Consider the following 24,051-nt stretch of genomic DNA (forward strand, 5'->3'; position numbering starts at 1 on the left):
GAGGCGCAGACCACAAATAACGACTTAAATTGAGTTTTTTCAAAGATAAAAAAATGTCTGCCAGATAAGCAGGTTTCTGAAGTCAATCCAGCAGCTGCAGACATGAAGACAAGTGAAACAGGGTCTCATTGAGCACCTTTTGAACTTTTATTCTCAATTTAAACAGCTTTGTTAAAACCTTGCTGTATGAGAGCCACTGCACTTCAGTATGCAGGAGAAGTGTCTCGTGGTTGGTAGCCATTTTGTTGCAGATGATAGAAGAAAATCCTTGAATTCAGAGATGATGCTTTAATAAAGCTGACAGTTTCCACTGAATCAATGAGCAGTGATTAATAAAGTCCTTTTTGGCAGGTTTATTTGTAAGGGCTTCTCTGTAAATTCTGCAGGGCACCTGAGACAGCGATGAGAACTACAACTCCTTCTTGAATATTGAATTTTTAAAAATCTAATAACACTCCATACACATAACTCGAATTTGCAAAAAGAAAAAAATATAAAAGTTTGAAACAAATCAACCCCCACCCCTGAGAAAGAGAGCTATGCCTATAGAGTAAAACTTTATGCTAGTAAAGACAAGTGAATGCATAAAATAATAAATGAATAAAGATAAATGGAGTAAAAGATGGGAGAGAATGACTTCCTCAGTGCTTTAAATGTTTATTCTAAAATGTTATTGATGAGATCCTGCCAGGTTTTGAAAAAGTTCTGCGCAGATCCTCTAAGTGAGAATTTGATTTTTTCCAGTTTCAAATAATATAAAACATCAGTTACCCACTGACTTAAAAGAGGAGAGTTAGGATTCTGCCAGTTGAGCGAGATAAGTCTGTGTGCCAATAGTGTAGTAAAGGCGATGACAGTTTGTTTGTCCTTCTCATCTTGAAGCCCCTCTGTGAGCCCACCAAACAACAACTGTTGTGACCCCAAGGCTGTCTGAAAGGCATTTAAAGATTTTTGTCCAGAATGATGTTAATTTGGTGCAGGCCAAAACATGTGACCTAGTGAGGCTGGAGCTTGATTGCAGCGTTCGCAGATTGGATCTTGCCCTGGAAACATTTTGGGCAATTTTAAACGAGAAAAATGTGCTCGAGATATAATTTTGAGTTGAATAATAGTATGCTTTGTGCATATGGAGCTCGAGTGAATTCTCTTTATTTTACTTTTCACTCCTTTTCTGCGATGTTGAGTGAGAGATCCTTTTCCCACTGTACTCTTGGATCTTTGAAAGGGAGGGACTGTAAAATGGTTTTATATATTAAAGAAATGCTGTCTGAGTCCTCGAAACTGAGCAATATGTTTTACGGTATAGAGGAAGGGGGGAGTTGAGGGAAATTGGGCAGGTTCTGTTTAACAAAGTTTCTAATTTGAAGTTAGTGAAAGAAATGTGTTTCTGGAAAGTTAAATTTGGACTGTAATTGTTCATAGGATACAAAAATGTTATCTATGTACAGATCTCTAAATGATTTAATCCCGGATGTTTTCCAGACATTAAAAACTGTTCTGTTTCTCCAATGTAGAACCCACATCATCCTTCTGAGTTCAGCTCTGTTATAGCATGTCTTTATTTGAAAACAGCAGTGTCAGATTGGGGCAAGCATGAACGCGACTGGGAGAATAAAACTGAATAAGAGAAAAAAAACCACTTTCTGTTACAGACTCAAATCAAATGTATGTTTTTAATTCTATAATAGTAACAATAAGAGCAGCTCACTACTCTACTACTGATTACCGGTCATCAGTTCTTACTGCTGTGCCACCAAAGCAGTCAAATTAAGGGTGTGTCAGTGTCGCACCTTAACTCAAGTTCTTTTTCTGCAGTTATATTCTTGAATAAAAGCACAGTTTTTCTGTTATACTTGTACCTTTAGATGTTTGGACTTCAGGCTTCACACATTATACACTTCATGTCTACATTTTGTCATTTATTACTAAAACATCCATCCATCCATCCATTTTCCAACCCGCTGAATCCTAACTACAGGGTCAAACAGCCAATCCCAGCCAACACAGGGCACAAGGCAGGAACCAATCCTGGGCAGGGTGCCAACCCACCACAGTATTACTAAAACATGAAAAACGGTTCTGTTTTAATGATGTGTTTACATAGATTGTTGTAGACATGGAACACACATGAAATGCATGTATTCCAAATAACGATATAGTTTTTATCCTCTAAAACTGCCTGCAACTTACACACAGGTAAACAGACTTGAGCTGAGAGAGCTTTGGAGTTGCTAGGTAGGAGACGCTGGCGCACACATGTTGTTGCCACTCCACCCTGTTAACAACACTTTTCGCAAAATTCACCTTAATCCTACACTTTTTTACGCTTGTTTTATTTTCTTTATTGTATGCATAGTTTGTGGATGCAGCTGACTTGAATTGTATGGATTTGGTTTAATTTTTACAGATTTTATGGACTTTAGTTTAACTGAGAACAACTGAATCTGTGGTTCACGGGACGAGAGCTACGAAAATTTCTTTGTACCTTGGCGATCTAGGAGCCTGGGATGATCTGTCTCCTTGATTATAGTGGCTGTGCTGGTCTGCTCTCGATTCATCTTATTGTGCTTTATGACTGAGAACTGATCTGATGTTCATACCCACCTGCCTTGCGGCTCTGGGGGGATCATGCCTGTAATACCCAGCTTTACTTGTTTGTGGCTGTATGTTGGAACCTGCAAATCCTGCTACCTCCTCCTGCTATGCACGTCTCTCACGGAGGTGACACCACCTGGTTACACTTTCCTCATAGAGCCTTGTAGCTCAACACAAGGTGGAGGACTTGCAGTAATTGTCAGAGTGGAGTTAAAACATCAAAAGAATCCCAGTTGATTGTCCATTTTCTTTTGGGTGTCTGGCTCTTAAACTAATAACGGAATCAGGTCCTATCTTACTCATTGTTCTTTATCATTCTCCAAAATACAACACATCCTTCTTATCTGATCTGACTGAACTATTAACCCACTTAAGTTCACTTTCCCAGAGACTCATTCTTCTTGGCAATTTCAACATCCATATTGACATTACTACATCTAAACTTAGAAATTAATTCCTATCCTACTGGACTGCTTTGACTTAACACAACATGTTGATTTTCCCACCCACTCTGGTGGTCATATACTGGATCTGATCTGCACATCTGGGCTATCTGCTGCCAACATTTACAGCACTGATTTGGGACTCTCTGACCATAAAGCAGTACTTTTCACTGTCTCATTATCTCTCCCTCCTCTTACCTGTAAACGACAAATTTCTTACAGAAACCTTAAAAATATCTGTCCCTCTATCCTTTCTGGATCCATTTCTGATCTTTTACTGTCTTCACCTATTCCGTTTACACTAGATAGTCTTGTTGACCACTATAACTCAGCCTTTCATTCAGCATTAGATAAAACAGCTCCTTTAAAACATAAGGAGGTTTCCTTTAAGCGTTCAGCTCCTTGGTATAACTCAGAATTGTGATCTATGAAAGCAGCTGGCCGACGCCTTGAGAGAATGTCACGTAAGACTGGCCTCACCGTGCACATCCAGGCTTTCTCTGACCACCAAAGAGCTTACAGAGAAGCACTAACTTCTGCCAAGAACACCCATTATGGCAGAATAATAGAAAGTGGCCATGATAACCCAAGGATTTTCTTCTCTGTAGTTAATAAACTAATCAAACCCACATCTGGCTCAACTACCTCTTCTACTGAAGTCTGTAAGGAATTCCTCCACTTCTTCCGTAACAAAATTAAAGATCTAAATAATTCAACTAACATAAATACTTCATCTGTTTATATCTCTCCCTGTTTTCCCACTCCATCCAGCTCCTTCTCTAAGTTCTCACCAGTCACATCTGCGTTTGTTAATAACCTGCTTTGTAAGATGAGGCCGACTACTTGTGTACTGGACCCCATCCCCAGCACACTACTTAAATCCTGCCTTCATGCCATAATCCCGAATATTACAACAATAATAAACTCATCCCTTGACACTGGCTCTGTGCCGCTCACTTTTAAAACCGCTTCTGTAACCCCAATGTTAATAAAGTCTGGCCTTGATGCTGACAATCTTAACAATTTTCTGCCTATTTCCCACTTACCTTTTCTGTCAAAAGTTCTTGAGCGTGTTGTAGCTTCGCAACTCACTAACTACTTAACTTCTAATAATTTGATGGAACCCTTTCAGTGTGGTTTCAGGGCGTGGCACAGCTGTGAAACTGTTCTACTACGGGTAACCAATGATTTGCTTATGGCAGCAGACTCTGGACAAACCAGCATATTAATTCTGTTAGACCTCAGTGCAGCATTTGACACTCAGGTCAGACATGACATTCTACCGTCCAGAATGGAGAACATGCTGGGTATCTCTGGCACTGCCCTGCAGTGGTTCAAGTCCTATCTGACTGATAGGCAAGAGTTTGTTAGTCTTGGTAACAGCAGATGTAGCTCAGCGTCAGTCACACAAGGAGCCCCTTGGGGCTCTGTCCTTGGCCCTCTTATCTTCTGTATTTACATGCTTCCCCTTGGCCATATTATACGTAGCTATGGACTGGGTTATCATTTTTATGTTAAAAGTGGAACTTCATCAGAGCTTTCTCAGCTCACAACTTGCCTCAGTGAAATTAATGCCTGGATGGAGCAGAACTCTTTAAAATTAAACTGCAACAAAACTGAACTCCTGCAAATTGGGACTAAAGTGCAACTTAATAAAATGAGCTCCTTCCCAGTCCATCTTGGTGGTGATCTCATCAGACCTGCCTCTACTGCAAAGAATCTTGGTGTTATTTTTGATTCCTCCCTCTCTTATTCCGCCCACATAAATCACATCAAGAAACTATCTTACTTTCACCTCCATATCATATCCCGTGTTCACTCCTTCCTCTCCTTCTCTAATGCTGAGAAACTTGTCCATGCTTTTATCACATCCCGCATCGATTATTGTAATTCCCTACTGGCAGGTGCCCCTTCTAATCTTATATCACAGCTCCAGCTTATTCAAAACTCGGCTGCAAGAGTTCCTTACCCAAACAAGCAACAGTGAGCACATCACACCCATCCTGCTCCGCCTTCACTGGCTCCCTGTGTCTTACAGAATCAAATATAAAATCCTACTAAAAACCTACAAAGCCTTAAATAACCTCGCACCAAACTACATCAGTGACCTTCTCCATCACTATGTGCCTGTCTGCTCACTAAGGTCCTCTGATTCTGGCAATCTTGGTCTGCCCCACACTAATCTACACTCCATGGATGACAGGGCCTTCAGCTCCATAGAACCCAGACTTTGGAACGACATCCTTAAATTAATCAGGTCAGCTGACTCCAACTCCAAACTCATCTGTTCAGGAAGGCTTTTAGCTCTACCTGACTTTATTACCCTTCTCTCAGTTTACCTCCATGTCAAGATGCTCATGTAACCTGTGTGTGTGTGCTGGAACTTCAATTATGTTGTCTGTTAGGCTTTTCTCTGAATTTACTGTCTTACTCTTCTTTATTTAATTATCTGATTTAGTAAAATGCTATATACTGTTTAACCTGTCGTTCTTTCTTAAACTCTGTAAAGCGCCTTGAGCATGGGAAAGGCGCTATATAAATAAAATATACTATTATTATTTCTGCGGCGGTGGGGGATGGTATAGCAGGCTGCTTACTGCTTGTGCTGATCGACACATTTACAACACAAAAGATGCTGATGGCAGGTGCGAAGTGGGCTAGGATTACAAGTTTTTTCATAGGCTTTGGTAGCTCTAGTATTAAGGGAAAGACTGAGCAACACTTGGCAAGAACAGGAGTTTCACTGAACAGTCAGCATGGGTTCAGAAGAGAGAGGTCATATTTAACCAATATGTTGGAATTCTATGAAGAAGCAACAAAAGGGTATAATCAAACTGAAGCATATGATATTATTTATCTGAAAGTTCAGAAAGCATTTGATAAGGTGCCACATGAGAGGTTATACTAAAAGAAGTGGGAGTTCAGGGTGATGTTTGTAAATGGGCACAGATATTTACAAAACAGAGTATACACATCATAAAAACATTTAAATATCAATTTAATAATTACATTCTTTGCCTCCTTGTTTGTCTATTTATACATGATGCCTGTCCCAAATCTGGATAAATAGAGAGACTTAGTGTCAGGTAGAACATACAGCTGTAAAACTTTAGCCAAACCCTTTAATGAAGGTATCAATCTTCATTATGACAAGCCAAATTTGTATATAAATGAGCCATATGAAGATTTTGATGTTCAAAACTCACTCAACTTCTCTCTCCTATAATCAATATTATATATATATATATATATATATATATATATATATATATATATATATATATATATATATATATATACAGTAAAATAGTTAAATGGACTAAAAAAAAGAAATCAGAATGTGAATTGTGTGAACTGCCACTGATTAACCTGCCAGCAATGAGGACACCTGAGGAAACATCCAGCCATTAGAACACCTGCAGCCAGAGACTTTTATATTTCACTGAGTCTCCTGAAGCTTTGAAACTCTGGACTCTCTAATTCCTTTCTAAACACACTCTGGATATACTTTTTTAATGACTGTATCTTTACTGACTTTAACTATATATCTTTCAGATCATTCTTTTAGAATGTAGAAACATATTGTTAATTTATTAGACCCTGGGGTAATTAGGATCCAAATAGGCAAACCACCTGAGAAAGGCAAACACTTATTGATTATTCTTGTAATCCTTGTTAATTCGATGTGAAGTGAGGCCTTTAAGTTTGGGTGCATGCTGGGCACATCAGGCAGGCAGCGCAGTGCAGGAGAGAGCAAAGCAAAGAGAGCTCAGGAGGAGAACAGCCCAAAGAAACTGGCAAGGACCTCTGCGGACTGAATATCAATCTGAAGAAATGCTGCACCCAGACTTTAAAAGACACATCTTCCATCACATTTATTTTCTGCATAAGTATTTTAATAACTCTTTTTCAAGTCTCTTTTCCAACAGATTTCCTACATTTGCTATCATCGGTTTTACTGTGTTTTTTATTAATATTGCATTGTAATAATATTAATTTTATACTGTTTGAGTGGGTCAAGTTATATTGTTAAGAGCACCTGATTTGGGTGATTGTCATATTCTCTCAGGGGTTAGCAGCTGACAGAGGACACCTCCAGTAAAAGGCAGCGCGGTGAACAGACACCTGTTTGGTGATTGGGAAAGGTGTAGCTCAGGACTGAAGACAACTGTCTGGTCTGCTTGTGCACAGCTAGTAAGTCTCTATGCTTAAAGAATCAAATGTATGTTTTTATTGTATAATAGTAACAATAAGAGCAGCTCACTGCTTAAAACGTTTATTCTGGAAAGCAGACAGACTTGAACCTGCGACCGATTGATTATGAGTTAGCAGTTCTTACTGCTGCACTACCAAAGCAGTTATGGCAACAAAGCACACTAACCCGATTTCTTTTTCTTCGGTTATAGTCTTGAATAAAAGCGCACTTGTTCTGTTATACTTGTACCTTTTGTGAAAGTGTTTGATATTTGGACTTCAGTCTTCACACATTATGCACTGTCAAAATGTTAAAATTTTGTCGTTAGTACTAAAACATGGAAAAAGTTTGTCTTTTAGGTATGTGTTTAACATTTCTTGCATTTTCTGTCATGCTACACTTCCATAGATCATTGTGGACACGGAACACACATGAGATGCATGTGTTCCAAATAATTTTATATTATTTAGCCTATACAGCTCCAGGTACCTCATTCACAGATAAACAAGAGCTTTTTGACATTTCTGTGTTGCTTGGGGTGATGGGATAGCAGACTGCTTGCTGCTTTTGCTTATCGACAAATTTACAAATCAAAAGACACTGACGGAGAGGTGCAAAGGAATTTAACCCTTTAACCGCCAACTCCCTAAATATTCCCCACGCCAGGCGAAATCTGAACAATTTTTGTTTTTTTACTTTTTTACATTTTTTTTACATTTTTTACATTTATTCAAGCAGTATTGACCACTAAATGTTGTGCAAGTTGCCAGTGTATACACGAAATCTATAAATGTAACCTGAATTCTCAGCTAAGCAAAACATCTTGATACCAAACCGTGCCCTTTTCAATGGTAGATACTGTCGAAACTGTAAGCGGCCCTTCCACGACAATAAACTTTCATCAACTGCAACTGACGGTCCTGGCATGTAGGGCAACTGAAATGCTTCAAATAAATGATCAATCAAAGGACGTAGCTTGAACAAGTGGTCGCGGTTTGGATCTTTCTTATCTGGCTCGTTTCTGTTGTCATTCAAATGAAAGAATTTCAGCAGCAAAGAGAATCGGTTACGTGTCATGACAGCTGCAAAAGTAGGTGTTGCATACATAGGATCTGTAGACCAGTACATCTCAATATCTGGTTTTCTGATTATTCCCATCAACATCAAAATCCCAATGAATTTTTTCATTTCGTTTTCATCAGTGTCAAACCAAGCACGAACACGGGAATGTGGAGGTAAATTGGGATTTTTCTCAATAAACTGTGCTGCATACAGATTTGTCTGATGAACAAAATGTCTAATCAAATCAGGTGACACAAACAGCTCATAAAACTGCTCAGCAGTGTAATTGTTTACATCAACAATAAAGCCACACGTTCCCTCAAACGAATGCAGAAAAGGTAGTTCACCACGGGCAGCAGCCCAGTTGAGATGACACCCGTCATCCGATGCGTCTTCATTCACAATATCATGCAGCGCACGTTGCTGCTCATCACTGTCACTAAAATCTTCTTCAGAACTGCTACAATCATGATCAGAACTGTCCAAAATCGCCTGCAAAGCCTCACTTGAAGTCAGTTTACGTTTCGCCATATTCACAGCTGTTACATGCGAATCACGTCACATGACCGGCCAAAACAACCACAGACTTGTCGAAATACAACGTAGTAATAATACCCACGCCAAACCGTCAGTTATACTACTTGCCAGGCATTCATATAACCACAGGCAAATGTGCCGGATAATTCCGGCAGTATGGCGTTAGCATTAAAACAATGGTGCCGGATATATCCGGCAGAGGGCGGTGAAGGGGTTAAGGTGGGCCAGGATTACAAGTTTTGTCGTAGGCTTTAGGAATTCTAGTGTTAAAGTGAATGCCTGACAGCTGAAACAGCTGGAAGGAGAAAAGTGAAGAACTGGCATGTAGAAAAGGCACAGCTAAGGTGAACAGTAGATGAGGAAGAGGAAAAAAGAAGTGCAAACCGTCTACAGTAAAAGAGAGCAGTGCTGATTGAGTCAAAATATGACCCTAACATGTAGAGAGGTGACAAACCAGACATACATGAGCAGTGTCAGAAACTGACAGAGGAGTTGTCGATAGACAACAAAAATACTGCAATCACAGTGTTGTAGTGTATTGGAGTGAGTGTGGTGGACAGAAGACGATTTTTATTAATTGACCTTCCATAAATGATCTGTGTGCAGAGGCCTATCCTTAGCGTGGCACCAGCAGTTACCTGTTTACACATCAATAAGCGAGACCACCAGATCTGTCTGATAGGAAAAGCAACTGTTGCAACTTCAGTAAAAAACACCACAGGGACTAGAAAACTAAAGCCTATTAAGGAATTGTCCTTGGAAGAAGTTCTCAAGCAAGCCAACTCTTTTTCAGAAGATAAGCCAATATTTAATGTAGCCTTTGGCCTTTCATGGGGATAAGAACTGTTTGTTTAACTGCAAACTAATAGGACCCCTTTTAAAAAGTCAAATTTATTACATCAGCTGCACATTTACAGGAGTCAAAGAGGCAGGCCTCATTCCATCTGATAACTACTGATCTTCAAGCGTTTATGTAATTGTATCACAAGCTTTGTTTTCAGTTGGTGATCCAAACTGGTCCAGTAACTTAACTTATAGGCTATTCATTGGGTCCCAGCCTCCTGATAGACTCTTGTACATCAGGAGGCTGGGACCCAATGACCAGTTTGGAAGATTCTGGGGCAATCTCCCAGAACACACGAGCTCCATCAAAAAAAAAAAAAATGAGACTAACCTTATAGCCTTGGGACCAAGAGTGGGAGGGGAGAAACAAAGAGATGGTTCTAGAACGTGTTCTAACTTGTCACAGTGAGAAAAGGCTCAACTCGATCACTTCACTCAGTACAAGTGGATGCACGTTCAGATGTAGATGTTTTCTTACCTTCGTTAAGAAAATGTTGGAGTGCAAGAGTGAAGAGCAAGGTAACATCAAGTTTCTTATGAAACTGAAGAAGTCCATGATGGAGTCTTTTCAATTAATGACTGAGGCTTACGATGAAGAGTGAATGTCTTGTGCACATGTTTTTGAATGGCACAAGTCGGTGCTCAAAATGAACCCATTTATTTGTCAGAATTGCTTTGAATGTTGGCAGCATCACATGCAGAAGGGAAGTATTTTGAAGGTGATCATCGTTCATTTTCTTAATTTGTTAGATAAAAAGAGTCTTTAATTTTGTGTCAGATATTGTATGTCTGAGTTCATAGCCACTATACACCATATATTTATAATTATATTACTCTGTTATTGTGCATAATTTTAACTTTTCTAGTTAATAAATTGTTAATTACTGTAAATAACATTTGACTATTTATTGCAGGTATTAATGTTGTAAAGGCATAACCATTTCTTTACGTGGGAATATGTTGAAAACTCAGCCTCTCGTGTTCACAGGTCTAAATATTCATAAGTGCCCATGTTTATCATTAGGCCTTGACTTAAATGTAACACACGTTAAGTTAAGCTGCCTAGCCTTTGAGGTTTTATTATGGAGCACATTCTTGAGATTGCATGTGAATTATTATTCATGTAACACACACTAAGTAATCTTTAAATATTCATAATAAATTGGAGTCAGAGTAAGAGATCTGTATCCTTATTCCATCATCAGTTAAGTGGTGTGATAGCTGTAGGTGAAATAAATAATTAAAATAACAGGTATAAACACATAATCAATAAACACATAAAATGAATACCCAGCTACAGAGGCCTACAGGATGCCTTTCGACTTGTCAGCCCTTGACAACAGCATTGTCTAAGTGTCCTACTTTTGTAGTGTAGTCAGCTAGAAATGCAGAGACCCCTTTATGGTGAATGCTGTAGAGCCAGGAAGCCTGAGGTTTGAGGCTGTGCCATTGCTGCCTGCTGCACAGACACGCTGATGTTGTTGAATAATGTATGAATAATGAGAGCACAGATCCTTTTCCCACTGTCCTCTTGGATCTTTGAAAGGAAGGGACTGTAAAATGGTTTTATATATTGCAGAAATGTTGTCTAAGTCCTTGAAACTGATGAATATTTTTTCCAGCATAGAGGTGGGTGAGAGGTGAGGAAAATTGGGCAGGTTCTGTTTAACAAAGTTTCTAATTTGAAGATAGTGAAAGAAATGTGTTGCTGGAAAGTTACTTTTAGAATGTCATTGTTTGTAGGATGTGAAGACGTTGTCTATGTACAGATCTGTAAGTGACTTAATCCCAAATGTTTTCCAGACATTAAAAACTGCATATGTTTGCGAGGGTTGAAAAAGGTGGTTCTCATGCAGAGGTAACACAGATAAAATCTTCACTGTCTTGAAATACCTCCTACATTGGTTCTATATTCTGAGTGAGTGAAGCACAATTGGGTTATTAGTATATTGGAGATAACTTGCATTTATTGGGGAGCAAAGCAAAGAATATAAACAAGTACTGCAGGATTTTATTTCTATTGCAGACCAAGCCTGCATATGTTCATCTATTTGTGTCCAGGTTTTTATAGCTTGTATGTTTGCTGCCCAGTAATAAAACTGAAAGTTAAGTAGATACAGTTCCCCTTCTAACTGAGTACCAGATGAACTCATACTCAGTGTCACCAACTCTTTCACGCTGCCATCCCCTGGAGCCTCTCCTGATAATCCCCTACGACACGGTGCCTATGTGTTCTAAATTAAAATTCAAGTATCTCCTTAAATTGGTAGACTTCACACCTTTTAAATCCCTTTAACCTGAGGGCTGAGCGTTCACATGTTCCACCAGTGTTAGATTTTTATTAAGGAATGAATAATCAACAAGAAGTTATAAAATCATCCGAAGATACCAAACACCAGAGGTGTTCACAAATCAAAACTTACCAAGTGAACAGACTTTACAAATATCAGACACCCTTACTGTTTTTTTAAATTAATTAAGTAAATGAAATAACATTGCAACTCTATTTTACACACTATAAAGCATTTATAGAACATTTGGCTTTGAGAATACGTACCCACCATTTTAAAACAGTTTCATTAAAAATAAATGCTCTTTTTCCACATGGATTCCAACAAAACCTCACCAAACACTTCTCTGAAAAGAACTGAATATTAAGAATGTTAGGAATAATATTTCTCACTCACATCTAAAACTTCACACCTCAGCTTTCCCCTGTTTGTATGTAATATGAAGAGCGGCCACTAGAGGGAGCAGCCTGGCCACAGAAAATTCAGCTGATCTCACGGCTCTGAAAGTCGTGCCAGTCACATGACCAGCGTCTGCCATCTGTCTCTGAATTTGCACCATCAAGTGTTTAGCACCTGGCGTTAGGTGGTCTTATTTAACTCAACAGCCCTGACTGTACATTTGCTGGTCTGATCACTTTAACCCCCTCTTATTACAGTTAAACTTTTGTGTATTTTAGATATAATTGTTAAGTGACTGTTTTGATGATTTATTCTTATTCATTTTATCAGCCACTCTGTATTTTTCCGCCTTCACATCTGAGCTTTCCCATGTTTGTATGTAATAAGGAGAGCGGCCACTAGAGGGAGCAGCCTGTCCACACTTGATCGTCATGTGATTGAGTGTGTTTACATGTGCTTTACTGACCTGCATTATTCACAGAAACCCGGTTACAAAATGGCCACGTAAATCGCTTATTTTGTGTGGAGAAACTGGGCTTTTGCTCCCTGACAAACGCGGTTAGAAGACGTCGATTTCTCCACAAGTAATTCAGCTATTTGACCAAGTGAACCCTTAACCTGCAGTTAAGAATTTTGTAATCTAAGGGTTATTTCAGAATATTAGATAACTATGCCATTGCGATTCTTCTGTTACTATGCACTTTAGCAAATGTGTCTGCTGCTTTGTCCCTCTCCAAGTCGTGTGTTTCTGTCATTAATAGAAAGAAAATACAGAACAAGTAGCAGCAACTTCATCTACATCTGTGCTGCTTAATGTGAACTTTTGTGGTCTATTTGCCAGATTTTTCCATCACTTTTTCCATATTGTTTCATGTAACATCTACCTTCAGTGTTTCTACAATGTACACGTTAGCTTCTTAGAGAAGGTTGTAGTTAAATGAAGAACAGGACCCTTGTGATTAGGGACAATGAAGACCCCTTGCTAGACCACACCCAGATATCATTTGTACTATGGTGGGGCTTTTATCTCAAAATGTCAAACCTGGGGCATGGGAATCCCTGAGATGGTTCTCGATTGGTGTGTTTTGAGGATTTTGGTTTGCAGGTCACTGTGCTCGAGTTCAGCAGACCACCACTTGGAAGTCTGTGATGGTCAGAGCAGCCCTCATTGTCAGATCACCGGCTGTGTCCGCGTCAGTTACCTGGTTGAGCTGGTGTTTAGTCAGCAAGTGCAATGTGTTTTAAGTGACGGGACACCTATTGAAATATTTACTTAATTAATTGATACACCAAAGTATGTAAAGAAATGAACGTTGTAACTATAGTCTGAAATGGGCGGTACAGCGGCACGGTGGTAGTGCTGCTGCCTTGCAACAAGGAGGCCGCGGTTGACGTCTCGGGTCCTCCCCGTGTGGAGTTTGCATGTTCTCCTCATGTCTCTGAAGGTGTCCCCCCACAGTCCAAAGCTGGCCGACTGACAGGACAGGACAGTGCAGTGGACTCACTTTGACTTTTGCTGCCAAACCTCCCACATGTGCCGCGTCAATCCTAGAATGAAAGCGAATACAAACCGTTCATCTTAGGCAGACCTCACTAACGTCTTGTTTCATTTATTTAAGTTAAACCCCTCGCGTGTACACAAACACTAAACAGGAGTGCCGATGGCCTTATTTGTCCTTTGCTGTCAGTTTCTTCAACTTCATGGTAAAGGCAGACGCATTACGGTATAAATTTTAGGCGAAATTAGTCTCAGTTGGATCATCTCTGATATTTTAGCAAATGCTCTTTGAATTAATGTTCAAATTGTGTTCAGATTCATGACTACTACAGCAGGTTTGAGTCAGTACTTTTATCTTTATCTTTCTGTTTGTTCATTTTCAGTACCGCAGCAGGTGTGGGGTTAAAAAATGTAAAAAGCCCACCGGCACATCACTAGTGCCAGTTAATCTAACTGGCGACTTTAAATAGACCCCTGGTGAATGTGTGTGTGTGTGTCTGGCAATGGGCTGGCATCCCGTCCAGGGTTAGTTTCTGACCTGTAGCCTCGCTGTGTCCCACAATGCATTGCCTTTGCAGGTAATCCAATAAATGTGCGAGTGATGACACGACTCATTGAAACAAACTGAGACGAGGGGGCTTCACACGAATAGGCCTCCTGTGTAACAACGAGAAGCACTCATACACAACTGAAGACTTCCCTAACGCATCGATTAGGACCAAAGTGGCAACGAAACAAAGCCCCCCTGACTCTTACAAAGCCATTTGTACCACATAATTGCAGTTTCATCTAAAATCCTACCATATAGGCACACATTTATTTCTCCTTTTGGTTAATTATTAGTGAACTGCGTCATTTTATGTTTCCAAACTTGGACCAAAGTTTTGTTGAATTGTTGTGACTTTGTGCCCCAGAATGTGCTCCTTCTCTACTCTTTACCCACCGCCAATCCAAAGGTCTCCCTACATCACTTAAAGCTGTTTCAGGGTAGGCAAGTCGTGTATTAAGATGGATTGTGTCCAATTCGATACACTCTGAGTTTAGAATGTGCATTACAGCTCTGTGCACACGCGACCAAAACCACGCCATTGTGCTTGAATCCATTCATGATGCTGCTGGTGAAAGGGGCCAAAGTACATTCACAGAACAGAAGTGGGATTGTGTCTCCTGAGGCACTGGGGTGGCACAAGATTCAAGATTCAAGATTCTTTATTTGTCACATGAATAGTTATACAGGACAACATGCAGTGAAATGCATCCTGGTCCGCTTACCAAAACTTTGCAAAGTTAGAAGAACATCAGTGAGATTAACAAAAGAGTCCTAGATTGAAAGATAACAGTATAATAGAACACAATAAATAAGTAAAATTAAGTGAATAAAGTAGAATTAAATGTTAAGGTGCAATAGTGCAGTGATTATTGTGACAAACTAAAGTTAGACAGGTACGTAGTTAAATGACAGACCAATTCCAAAACAAGGTAAGGGTAGACGGCGTAGTACAACTTCAGTCCAGTCTAAGTATGTGGAGGGTCATGGAGGAGATGGCATGTTCTGATTTAACTCCTTCTGAGTCTCTCTGTCCTGGCCAGTATGCTGATTTCACAGATGAAACAGGCTACTGCTGGGATGAGAGGAGTCTTTGATAATCCTGAGAGCTCTGGTCCTGCATCTTCTGGTGTAAATGTCCTGCTGAGATGGTAGAGCTGACCTACAGCAGTGCTCCACTGCTGTAGATCACTTTCTGAACAACAGACTACAATACAAGTTTAAGTAACTTAAATAACCCGTGCTGTATATAGTGCCTTTCAGTCGTGCTGCTCTAACAGGACCACATGCCTCTCTGCCTTAACAGGGACTTTCACTGACACTCAGGGTCAAAGCAGCCTGGAGGACACGTAGCTGTGAATCAACAGTGACCCCTGCTGGTCGGACTGGTATTTGTAGGACACACACCTGAATGGCTTCTCACACATTAAATCAAATCAAGTAATAGTCGAGACCCCGACAGCCGCACTCAGCCTGCATTCTCATCCCCAAATTCAGTCCCAGACGTGCTATATATGAATTTTATTTTGACCTGCGCTTGTGGGGACATCAAGAGACTGGTGGAGGATCAGTTGTTACCTGGTGTCAGATGGCAGATTGTCACACTACAGTCAGGACCAACCCCAAACCCTGGATAGAGCGGCTTAGTGAAGGAGGTGTTGAGCCTGTGCAGGAGGGTCATTGTGTGTGAGACGCTATAAAATGACAGCGAGCCAGCAGGCCAGTCGAGATACACACCTATTCTGGGGCTGTAGGGGGTGCTGAGGATAGTACACTTGTTATTGTGATACACCGAGTACTGGGAATAAGAGCAATACAAACTCCAGGACTTGTCGTTGTTTCCAAGGCTGCACTCCATGCCGTCTCCTTTCCTGCTCAGTCCTTGATATGCGACTCCAATCGCCAGATTGTCTCCAGTGCACTCCACCTCCCAGTAACAGCGAGTCCCAGTCAGAGCCTCTCTGCACAGAACTTGGGGCCAGTGGTCAAATCTGTTAGGATGATCAGGATATTTGGCCTTTGTCCCCTCACGTGTCACCTTCCTGTTCCCTTCAGTCAGATGGAGGTCTCTGTGTGCCGTGTTGATGTTCAGTGTGAGAGGACAGAAGTCTGAAAGGAGAGAAAAGAAAATGAGTGAGGACATCTGGGAGTGTGTAACGGGACTGGGGGCGGAGCACAACACAGACAATTAACAAGAGCCAATCAGGAGCTGCGCTGATGAGACTCAAACGTGTGCCTTCAACAGTAAAGAGCTCGTCTGATTGGACAGAATCTGTAGAAATTTAAAATGAAATCACAAAGAAATGACAACGACAGGCAAGTCGGACATTTGGAGAGAGTTTCGGTCATCAGGAGTTATGATAAACCGTATGAGGTCACCGTTGAGGTCAGAGTTCAAACGCACTGTTTCATAGATTGCTGGCTTTATGAAAAGAATACTTTTTATTGTCACAGTCCAAATGCTATGATGGGTAAGGAAAAGGGGATCCCCCCTTCGAAATATTCCCATTTTTTTTGCTTTACAACTTTAACTTTATACACACAAACCGATATTTCTTCCTAGCTTTACTTACTCAATGCCACCTCTAACATTCAAGTGAAAGATATCAGAGCTACAGATCAGAAAAATGATAAGAAATCAGAAACAAGACCTACTGAGATTAATAAAGGACCCCCCCCCCCCCCCCATGTCAGTGTCATTTTGTTGAACCCCCTTCTGCTTTAATGACAGCCTTGAGTCTGTTGGGCTACTTCTCTATCAGCTTTGCACACCTAGACTGTGTCATATTTGACCCCCACTCTTCTTTACAGTTTATCTGTTCAAGTTCGGTCACATTGGATGGTGAGTGTTGGTGGTCTGCAGATCTTCAGATCTTTCCACAGATTTTCAGTGATTTAGGTCTGGGCTCTGACTGGCCACACAAGGACATTCACTTTTTTCTCCTTCAGCCACTGTGTGGTCAATTTTGCTGTGTGCTTCGGGTCGTTGTCATGTCAAAAGGTGAACATTCTGCCCATCTTCAACTTTCTGGCATAGGGTAGCAGGTTTTCATCCAGAATTTGACAGTATTTTGCCCCATCCATTTTTGCTTCTACCCTAACGATAGCCCCAGGCCCCCCACAACAGGATGCTGCCCCCGCCATGCTTTACTGTAGGTGTGGTGTGATGTGGATGGTGAGCTGCATTGGTGTACCGTTTGGTTTTGAGTTCGATTTTGGTCTCATCTGACCAGAAGTCCTTTTTCCACTTGGCATCAGAATCTTCAAGGTGCATTGTGGCAAAGCTGAAACGAGCCTTAATGTGGCCTTTCTTGGGAAGTGGCTTTTTCCTTGCGACCCCCCCGTGAACAAGTCACAATTGTGGAGCACTTGTGAAATTGTTGTCACCTGCACACAATGACCACTCTTTGCCATAAGATCCTGTAACTCCTTCAAAGTGGCCATCGGCCTCTCGGTAGCCTCTCTTACCAGTTTCCTTCTTGCTCTTCCGTCCAGTTTGGAGGATCCAAGGAGGGTCCTAGTAGCACCAAACACTTCTTTATGATGGACTTTACTGAGCTCCTTGGGATTGATAAAGCCTTTGAGATGTTTTTGTCTCCATCTCCTGCCTTATGTCTGTCCACAACTCTGTCCCTGAGATCTTTTGAAAGTGGCTTGCCACCCATAGTCAGTTGTGTGCTGTCAGTGGCACTACCAAGAAAGGGAATGAATGGACCAGGAACAGCTTCACTGATCACACGGATTAGAGTTGATCACAGGTAGAAGGAAGCCAGTAACCGCAATGGAAATGGTGGGCACTGACACCTGATTGAATTTCTTGTTGGGTGGGGGATCCTTTATTCATCTCAGTATGTCTTGTTTTTGATTTTTTTAAATTCTTCTGAACTGTAGCTGTGATTTCTTTCACTTGGATATTAGAGATTGCATTGAGTAAGTAAAGCTGGAAAAAATATTAGTTTGTGTGTTTACATTTAAGGCTGTAAAGCAAAAAAAAAATGGGAATATTTCAAAGGGGGGATTCTTATCTATCTATCTATCTATCTATCTATCTATCTATCTATCTATCTATCTATCTATCTATCTATCTATCTATCTATCTATCTATCTATCTATCTATCTATCTATCTATCTATCATATAGTGCCTTTCCCATCTATCTACCTGCTGAGCACCTTTCATTTTGATTTATTATCTGCTCTTTTTCACAATAATCTCTTCCTCTATTATACATTTTCATTCACATCTCTCGCTGTATATTTTCACATTAATATCTAATATATTATAGATCTCCTGTCAAGTCTATCGCTCTGCTCTTTGTGTTACCACAATGTCCAGTCGTTTTTGTCCACTTCCACTTTTTATACAACAATCCCAGTTTTCTACGACATAACTTGAAACTGACAGCAGTATTTGCCATTTTATATTCCTCTGAGCAGACCCTTTGCTTTAAACTTAAAGGGTAAGTATAATATTTTTCAAATCAAGGTTATTTCTTGACAGTCACAGCATATAGTAGTCTGCCACTTATCACTGTGTTCTAAAGTGAAGCATATTTTATACATTTTAAAAGATAAATAGCCTAAAATAGCACTTTTAATAATGGAGCTTATTGTTACCAGGTCCCATTCTAAAGAAAAGCCTTACATCTTACCAAAACTGACACAAATGTGATTGAATATCGAAGTGTGTCTTCAGATTACATGCACATTACAAAACAGCGTATGCGTGTTGTTTTAAGAAGGTCAAAAAGCAAACCATTGTTGAGAGATTCGGCCATTTTAAAAACAGACGATGTTATTGAGTGTCGATGCCCAGATGTGAATTTCTGCGTCTGTTCTGAAGAACTAAAGAAGGTGCACTTCGTCTTATTACATGGAAGGCTCATTTTATTTACATTGTAAAGACTTCCTACTGTGGTGACATTTATAACCACACGTGTCCTTCAGTGACAGAAAAAAGTGAGCAGGCGCATTATCAGGTGACGAGAACTGAACCGATGTTCTAACCCCATCCTTCCTTCCACCCATCCTAAGTCACTTATCCACAGCAGAGTCACGGTGGAGCTGGAGCTGATCCCAGCAATCATCAGACACAAGCCAGGAACAACACATGGCCGGTGTGCCAGTCCATCACTGGGTGAACACAAACACCCACCACTCGGACGCCAGGGCCAGTTCAGCAGCACCCCCCGTTGTCCTCAGTTGACATACTGACATTTCGTAAGCTCAGTCCAGATGTTCTCACACAGGCAGAGCGGAGGCACTGAGTTGTGATTTCTGCACCACAGCACCAGGGTCTACATGGAGTCTGCATGTTCTCCCCGTGTCTTTGCTGTTTCAGTGGGTCTGCTCACTCAGAATCAGGTCTTTTATTACCAGATGCTCAGTGTGAGGACTCGTCACGCATTACAAACTCGATAGTTGGATTGTTCTGAGTATTTCGTTTTTATTGTGTATGTGCATGATGTGCCACACAAACTGTGACGTGCTGGTGGCTTCGTTCTTTAAAAAATTGAAGGCTTCTATGAAATGTAAAATGCCGTGTAATCAGTTCACTTCAGATTTACTGTTATTTGTACAACAAAACTCTTATGTGCCCTTTCACTATGTGGCCACTCGGTGTTAATAATCATGTGATTAAGTCAAAGCCCAGATCTCAATCCCATCAACATGCTGCGGGGGGATTTGAAACGGGCCGAGCACACAAGACCCCATCAAACATCACACGGCTCCATGGAGGAGTCACATAGACCTCCACCCAGTAACGTCAGAGACCGTTAGAGGAGACGCCATCTTGAGGGGATAATACCAGGTGTTTAGAAATGGCAAATCTGTTCATTTATAGGCAATTAATTGTTTTGTTTCATTTTTATTTACATCGCCTTTTTTCTATAGATACCTTTTAAATGAAGATCAAGTTTTGATAGGTCAACATATATTTAAAAAGAAAAAACATTTTCTGGGGTGTCCTTACTTTTTCATACATCTGAATATGCTAACAGTTGAAATGTTTTGATTTGACGCACATCGGGTTGTATAAACTGATTATTACTATCATTTTTAAAAGGGAATGAGTGAAAAAAGAAAAGCTTAAAGAAAGGAGAGACGGGAAAAAGAAGGAGAAACAACAGAAAAATGGAAAGTAAATGGGCTAAAAGATAAAGGAAAAGAACAATGGAGGTAGGATCTGTTTGACTTCCTGTGACTTCACTTAACTGTTTTGGTGCTTCTCTGTCCTCACCTTTCTTTCCTATAATGCACCAGTCTCAGGTCTCCCCAGTCACTCCACACTCACACTGTGCTTACGATGGCCAAACTCAAACTCAAACACAAGCCTGGACTGGATACATCAAGAGAAATGGCGTCAGCTCTGATGATACAGGCAGTCAAAGCACAAACTCACAATGGAGAAACTCCACTCTGCTTCGAGGTTCATTAGGCTTTAGGGTGAAAACTGGAGCTTAATTATCAAGGAATCCTGGGAGAAAACATCATGCTGTCTGTGAGGAAGCAGAAGCTTGGGCATCCTTCCAAAGTCCTTACAAAAGGACAATAATCCCAAGCATACCTCAAAGTCCACCAAGACTTGGTTTCAGAAAAAGTCCTGGAAGATTCTAGAGTGGCCGTCACAGTCACCTGACTTGAACCCCATTGAAAATCTCCGGTGGAATTTGAAGGCTCATTAGGTGTGTGCACCTTTGTTTCCCCTTACGTTGATCAAACCTCTGCTTCTCGCAACTGAGGGGACATGGTGGATGTTTGCTGACTAACCGACCAACCACAAGTGTAATCTGGTAGGTGACCACCTAAATAATCAGATTGTGATTCAGACCTACAGAGATAATTAATACTTTGATCGATACCCTGTCAGGTAAGTGAACCAGCCGCTATGGCATAATGTCTGAGACTTCACCTCAGGTGCTGATGTTTGAGGTTCAGTCCCTGTAAGGAGAAGGTGACTATGCCTACGATCAGCTTCTCACAACTGAGAGGACATAGTGGATGTTTGCTGACTAACCGAACAACCACAAGTGTAATCTGGTAGGTGGCCACCTAAATAATCAGATTGTGATTCAGACTAAGGCTGGGTGATATCTCGAGTTTTTAATCAACATATTTTCTCTGTCCTCATCTTTCTTTCCCATAATGCACCAGTCTCAGGTCTCCCCAGTCACTCCACACTCACACTGTGCTTACGATGGCCAAACTCAAACTCAAACACAAGCCTGGACTGGAGACTCAAAGAGAAATGGTGTCAGCTCTGATGATACAGTCAGTCAAAGCACAAACTCACAATGGAGAAACTCCACTCTGCTTTGAGGTTCATTAGGCATTAGGGTGAAAACTGGAGCTTCATGACCTGAAGATACAAAGAAAAGAGAAGAGTAATGTTAGTGAAATTATTAAAACATTTATTAAAAATGCAGTGCAATTAAAAAAATACAAAATGACAAGCAAATAAAGCCCAAGACATGACGGTGCAATGAAAACCCAGACGGAGCGGAGCGTGTGGCGTCTGAACACATCAAACACATCGAGGGAGTCAGCAGTCTGAATGAGCTGCCCACCGCCATTTCAACTGCGGACTCTCTCAGTGTGTCTGACAATCCTCTGAAGACCCTCTTGGTCTGTGAGCTTCAGTCCAACTCCCTTGTGTTTGGTTTCTGGAGTTCTTCACTTATGCTGATGAATTTTGTCCCCTTGTTCTGTCACACTTGTTACCAAACGGTTCACCAACTGATGTTGACTCGATTATGTTGATCTGTTTTTGTAAGTTCCTTTGCATAAAAGCATCTGCTAAGAAAAATGTATAATATCAATTATATTAATATATATATATATATATATCTTGTATAATAAGGATCTTAGTCCAGAATAGGCGCTTTCATTTTTGGAGTTGTGACCTCAGAATTTTGTCTAAGAAATTCTTAATATTGTCAGTCAGATCCATAAAGGGGTCTGACCCCCATTTAAACCCCGCCACCCCCACTTAGTATATTATATAAGAAGACACATCCAGGATCTGTGCCTGGGCGTAATGTCTGCCGATGTCCACAAGAGGGCTGCAATGTGCGATGAACAAGATGACAAAGACTTTTTTCATGGCCATCACTACAAAACACAAGGAGCAAATAACACATAAAAAAATGTAATTTTTGGATAGAGTATTCCTTTAGTTGGTTTCTGTTACTTAGTATGTTTTAGTATCTGTCAGAATTATCCATCCATCCATCCATCCATCCATTATCCAACCCGCTTTATCCTAACTACAGGGTCACGGGGGTCTGCTGGAGTCAATCCCAGCCAACATGGGGCGCAAGGCAGGAAACAAACCCTGGGCAGGGTGCCAGCCCACCGCAGGGCACACACACCCACACACCAAGCACACACTAGGGACAATTTAGGATCACCAATGCACCTAACCTTCATGTCTTTGGACTGTGGGAGGAAACCCACGCAGACACAGGGAGAACATGCAAACTCCACGCAGAGGACCCGGGAAGCGAACCCAGGTTGTCAGAATTATCTTTCTGCTAATAATTAGAGTTTGATCTGCACCATGCGAGGATGAAATCCAGATGGTTCAGTGCACCAGATTCTTATTTTGGTAATATTTACCCCCCAATTGTCTTTCATTTGAACTATGTTAATTAGAAAAGGCTTAATACTGGCTGAGTTCAACATGCATGAAGACGTGTAGGCTAAACAATGATATTGTAATATACTTGAATGTAATTATTAATACCACACATTTAATCTATGTATATATAAAAGTCAATGTATGTGTGTGTATGTATGTATATTCCAGCATCACTTCTGAACGGATGGAGCAATTTTCATTAAATTTGGTACACACGTTTCTCATTGGTTGACTAAAAATACTGTAGGGTGAAATCAGCCGTAACCCACCCCCTTCTGGGCAGGGTGGGGGGAGATCTTACGGGAGATCTTAGGTCTTGTATGCATGTTATAATCCCGTTGACACTCAGAATGACCACCAGAAGGTGAACTGGAGGTGACTGCCAGCATTCTTTATGTTTGAGCACCACCACCGTGGCTCTGTTGCTTTTGAAATTAAATAGAGTTGGCCGGTTTGGCATCCCAAGTACTTTTGGGACTCGGTCTGTCTTTGTGATTTATATATAAAGCAGACTGTAACAATCTTGCGGTCTTGTATGCATGTTATTATCCAGTTGACGCTTAGAACGTTTCTGCTGTGCTCCATAAAAGCAACCGACAGTTTTATCATGAAAAATCCATAGTATGATTTGTTTGTCATTTAATGTTTGTTTTTGTTAACTATACTTTCAACTTGCATTATTCTTATTGTAACAATGTTGTAGTGGTAATAGAATTAAATCAGCCTAATAATAGTGTAAATTTAATTGACTTTTTTTATGTTGTCAAAAATTCTGCATGTAAAAACGTATTACTACACTACAAAACAAAAATTAATCTGTTCAAAAACATTATAAAAGGCTTCACTTTTCCCATCATTTTTACGCTACTTTGAACGTATTCCGAGATTATATTTTGATTAAAATAGGCTATCTATTATATTATATACAAGATAAGTAAGCAATTTTATTTTTTATCTACCATAAACATCCTATATTTATTTTGTGGATCTCTTTATTCATTA

At 40.5% G+C, this 24,051-nt stretch overlaps 1 protein-coding gene across 1 annotated transcript; it reads right to left on the minus strand.

Moving 5' to 3' along the window:
- Positions 1-15,977: 15,977 nt before the first annotated feature.
- On the minus strand, positions 15,978-23,438 carry LOC127527612 (tripartite motif-containing protein 16-like). The gene is made up of 3 exons (XM_051926730.1): positions 23,351-23,438; positions 21,703-21,768; positions 15,978-16,519 (listed from the first exon to the last, which is right to left on the minus strand). Exons 1-3 carry the CDS (start codon positions 23,436-23,438, stop codon positions 15,978-15,980), a joined length of 696 nt encoding a protein of 231 aa, XP_051782690.1.
- Between the last annotated feature and the right edge of the window lie 613 nt (positions 23,439-24,051).

This window comes from Erpetoichthys calabaricus, chromosome 4, assembly GCF_900747795.2.
Source record: "Erpetoichthys calabaricus chromosome 4, fErpCal1.3, whole genome shotgun sequence".
Lineage (NCBI taxonomy): Eukaryota > Metazoa > Chordata > Cladistia > Polypteriformes > Polypteridae > Erpetoichthys > Erpetoichthys calabaricus.

Excerpts from the sequence above, each read along its gene's own strand:
- LOC127527612 (XM_051926730.1), bottom strand. The coding sequence starts at position 23,438 with ATGCTGGCAGTCACCTCCAGTTCACCTTCTGGTGGTCATTCTGAGTGT. Across the intron at positions 21,769-23,350 it reads TACAAGACCTAAGATCTCCC|GTCATGAAGCTCCAGTTTTC; the intron begins GTAAGATCTCCC and ends TTGTATCTTCAG. Across the intron at positions 16,520-21,702 it reads CAGAGTGGAGTTTCTCCATT|ACTTCTGTCCTCTCACACTG; the intron begins GTGAGTTTGTGC and ends CTCTCCTTTCAG.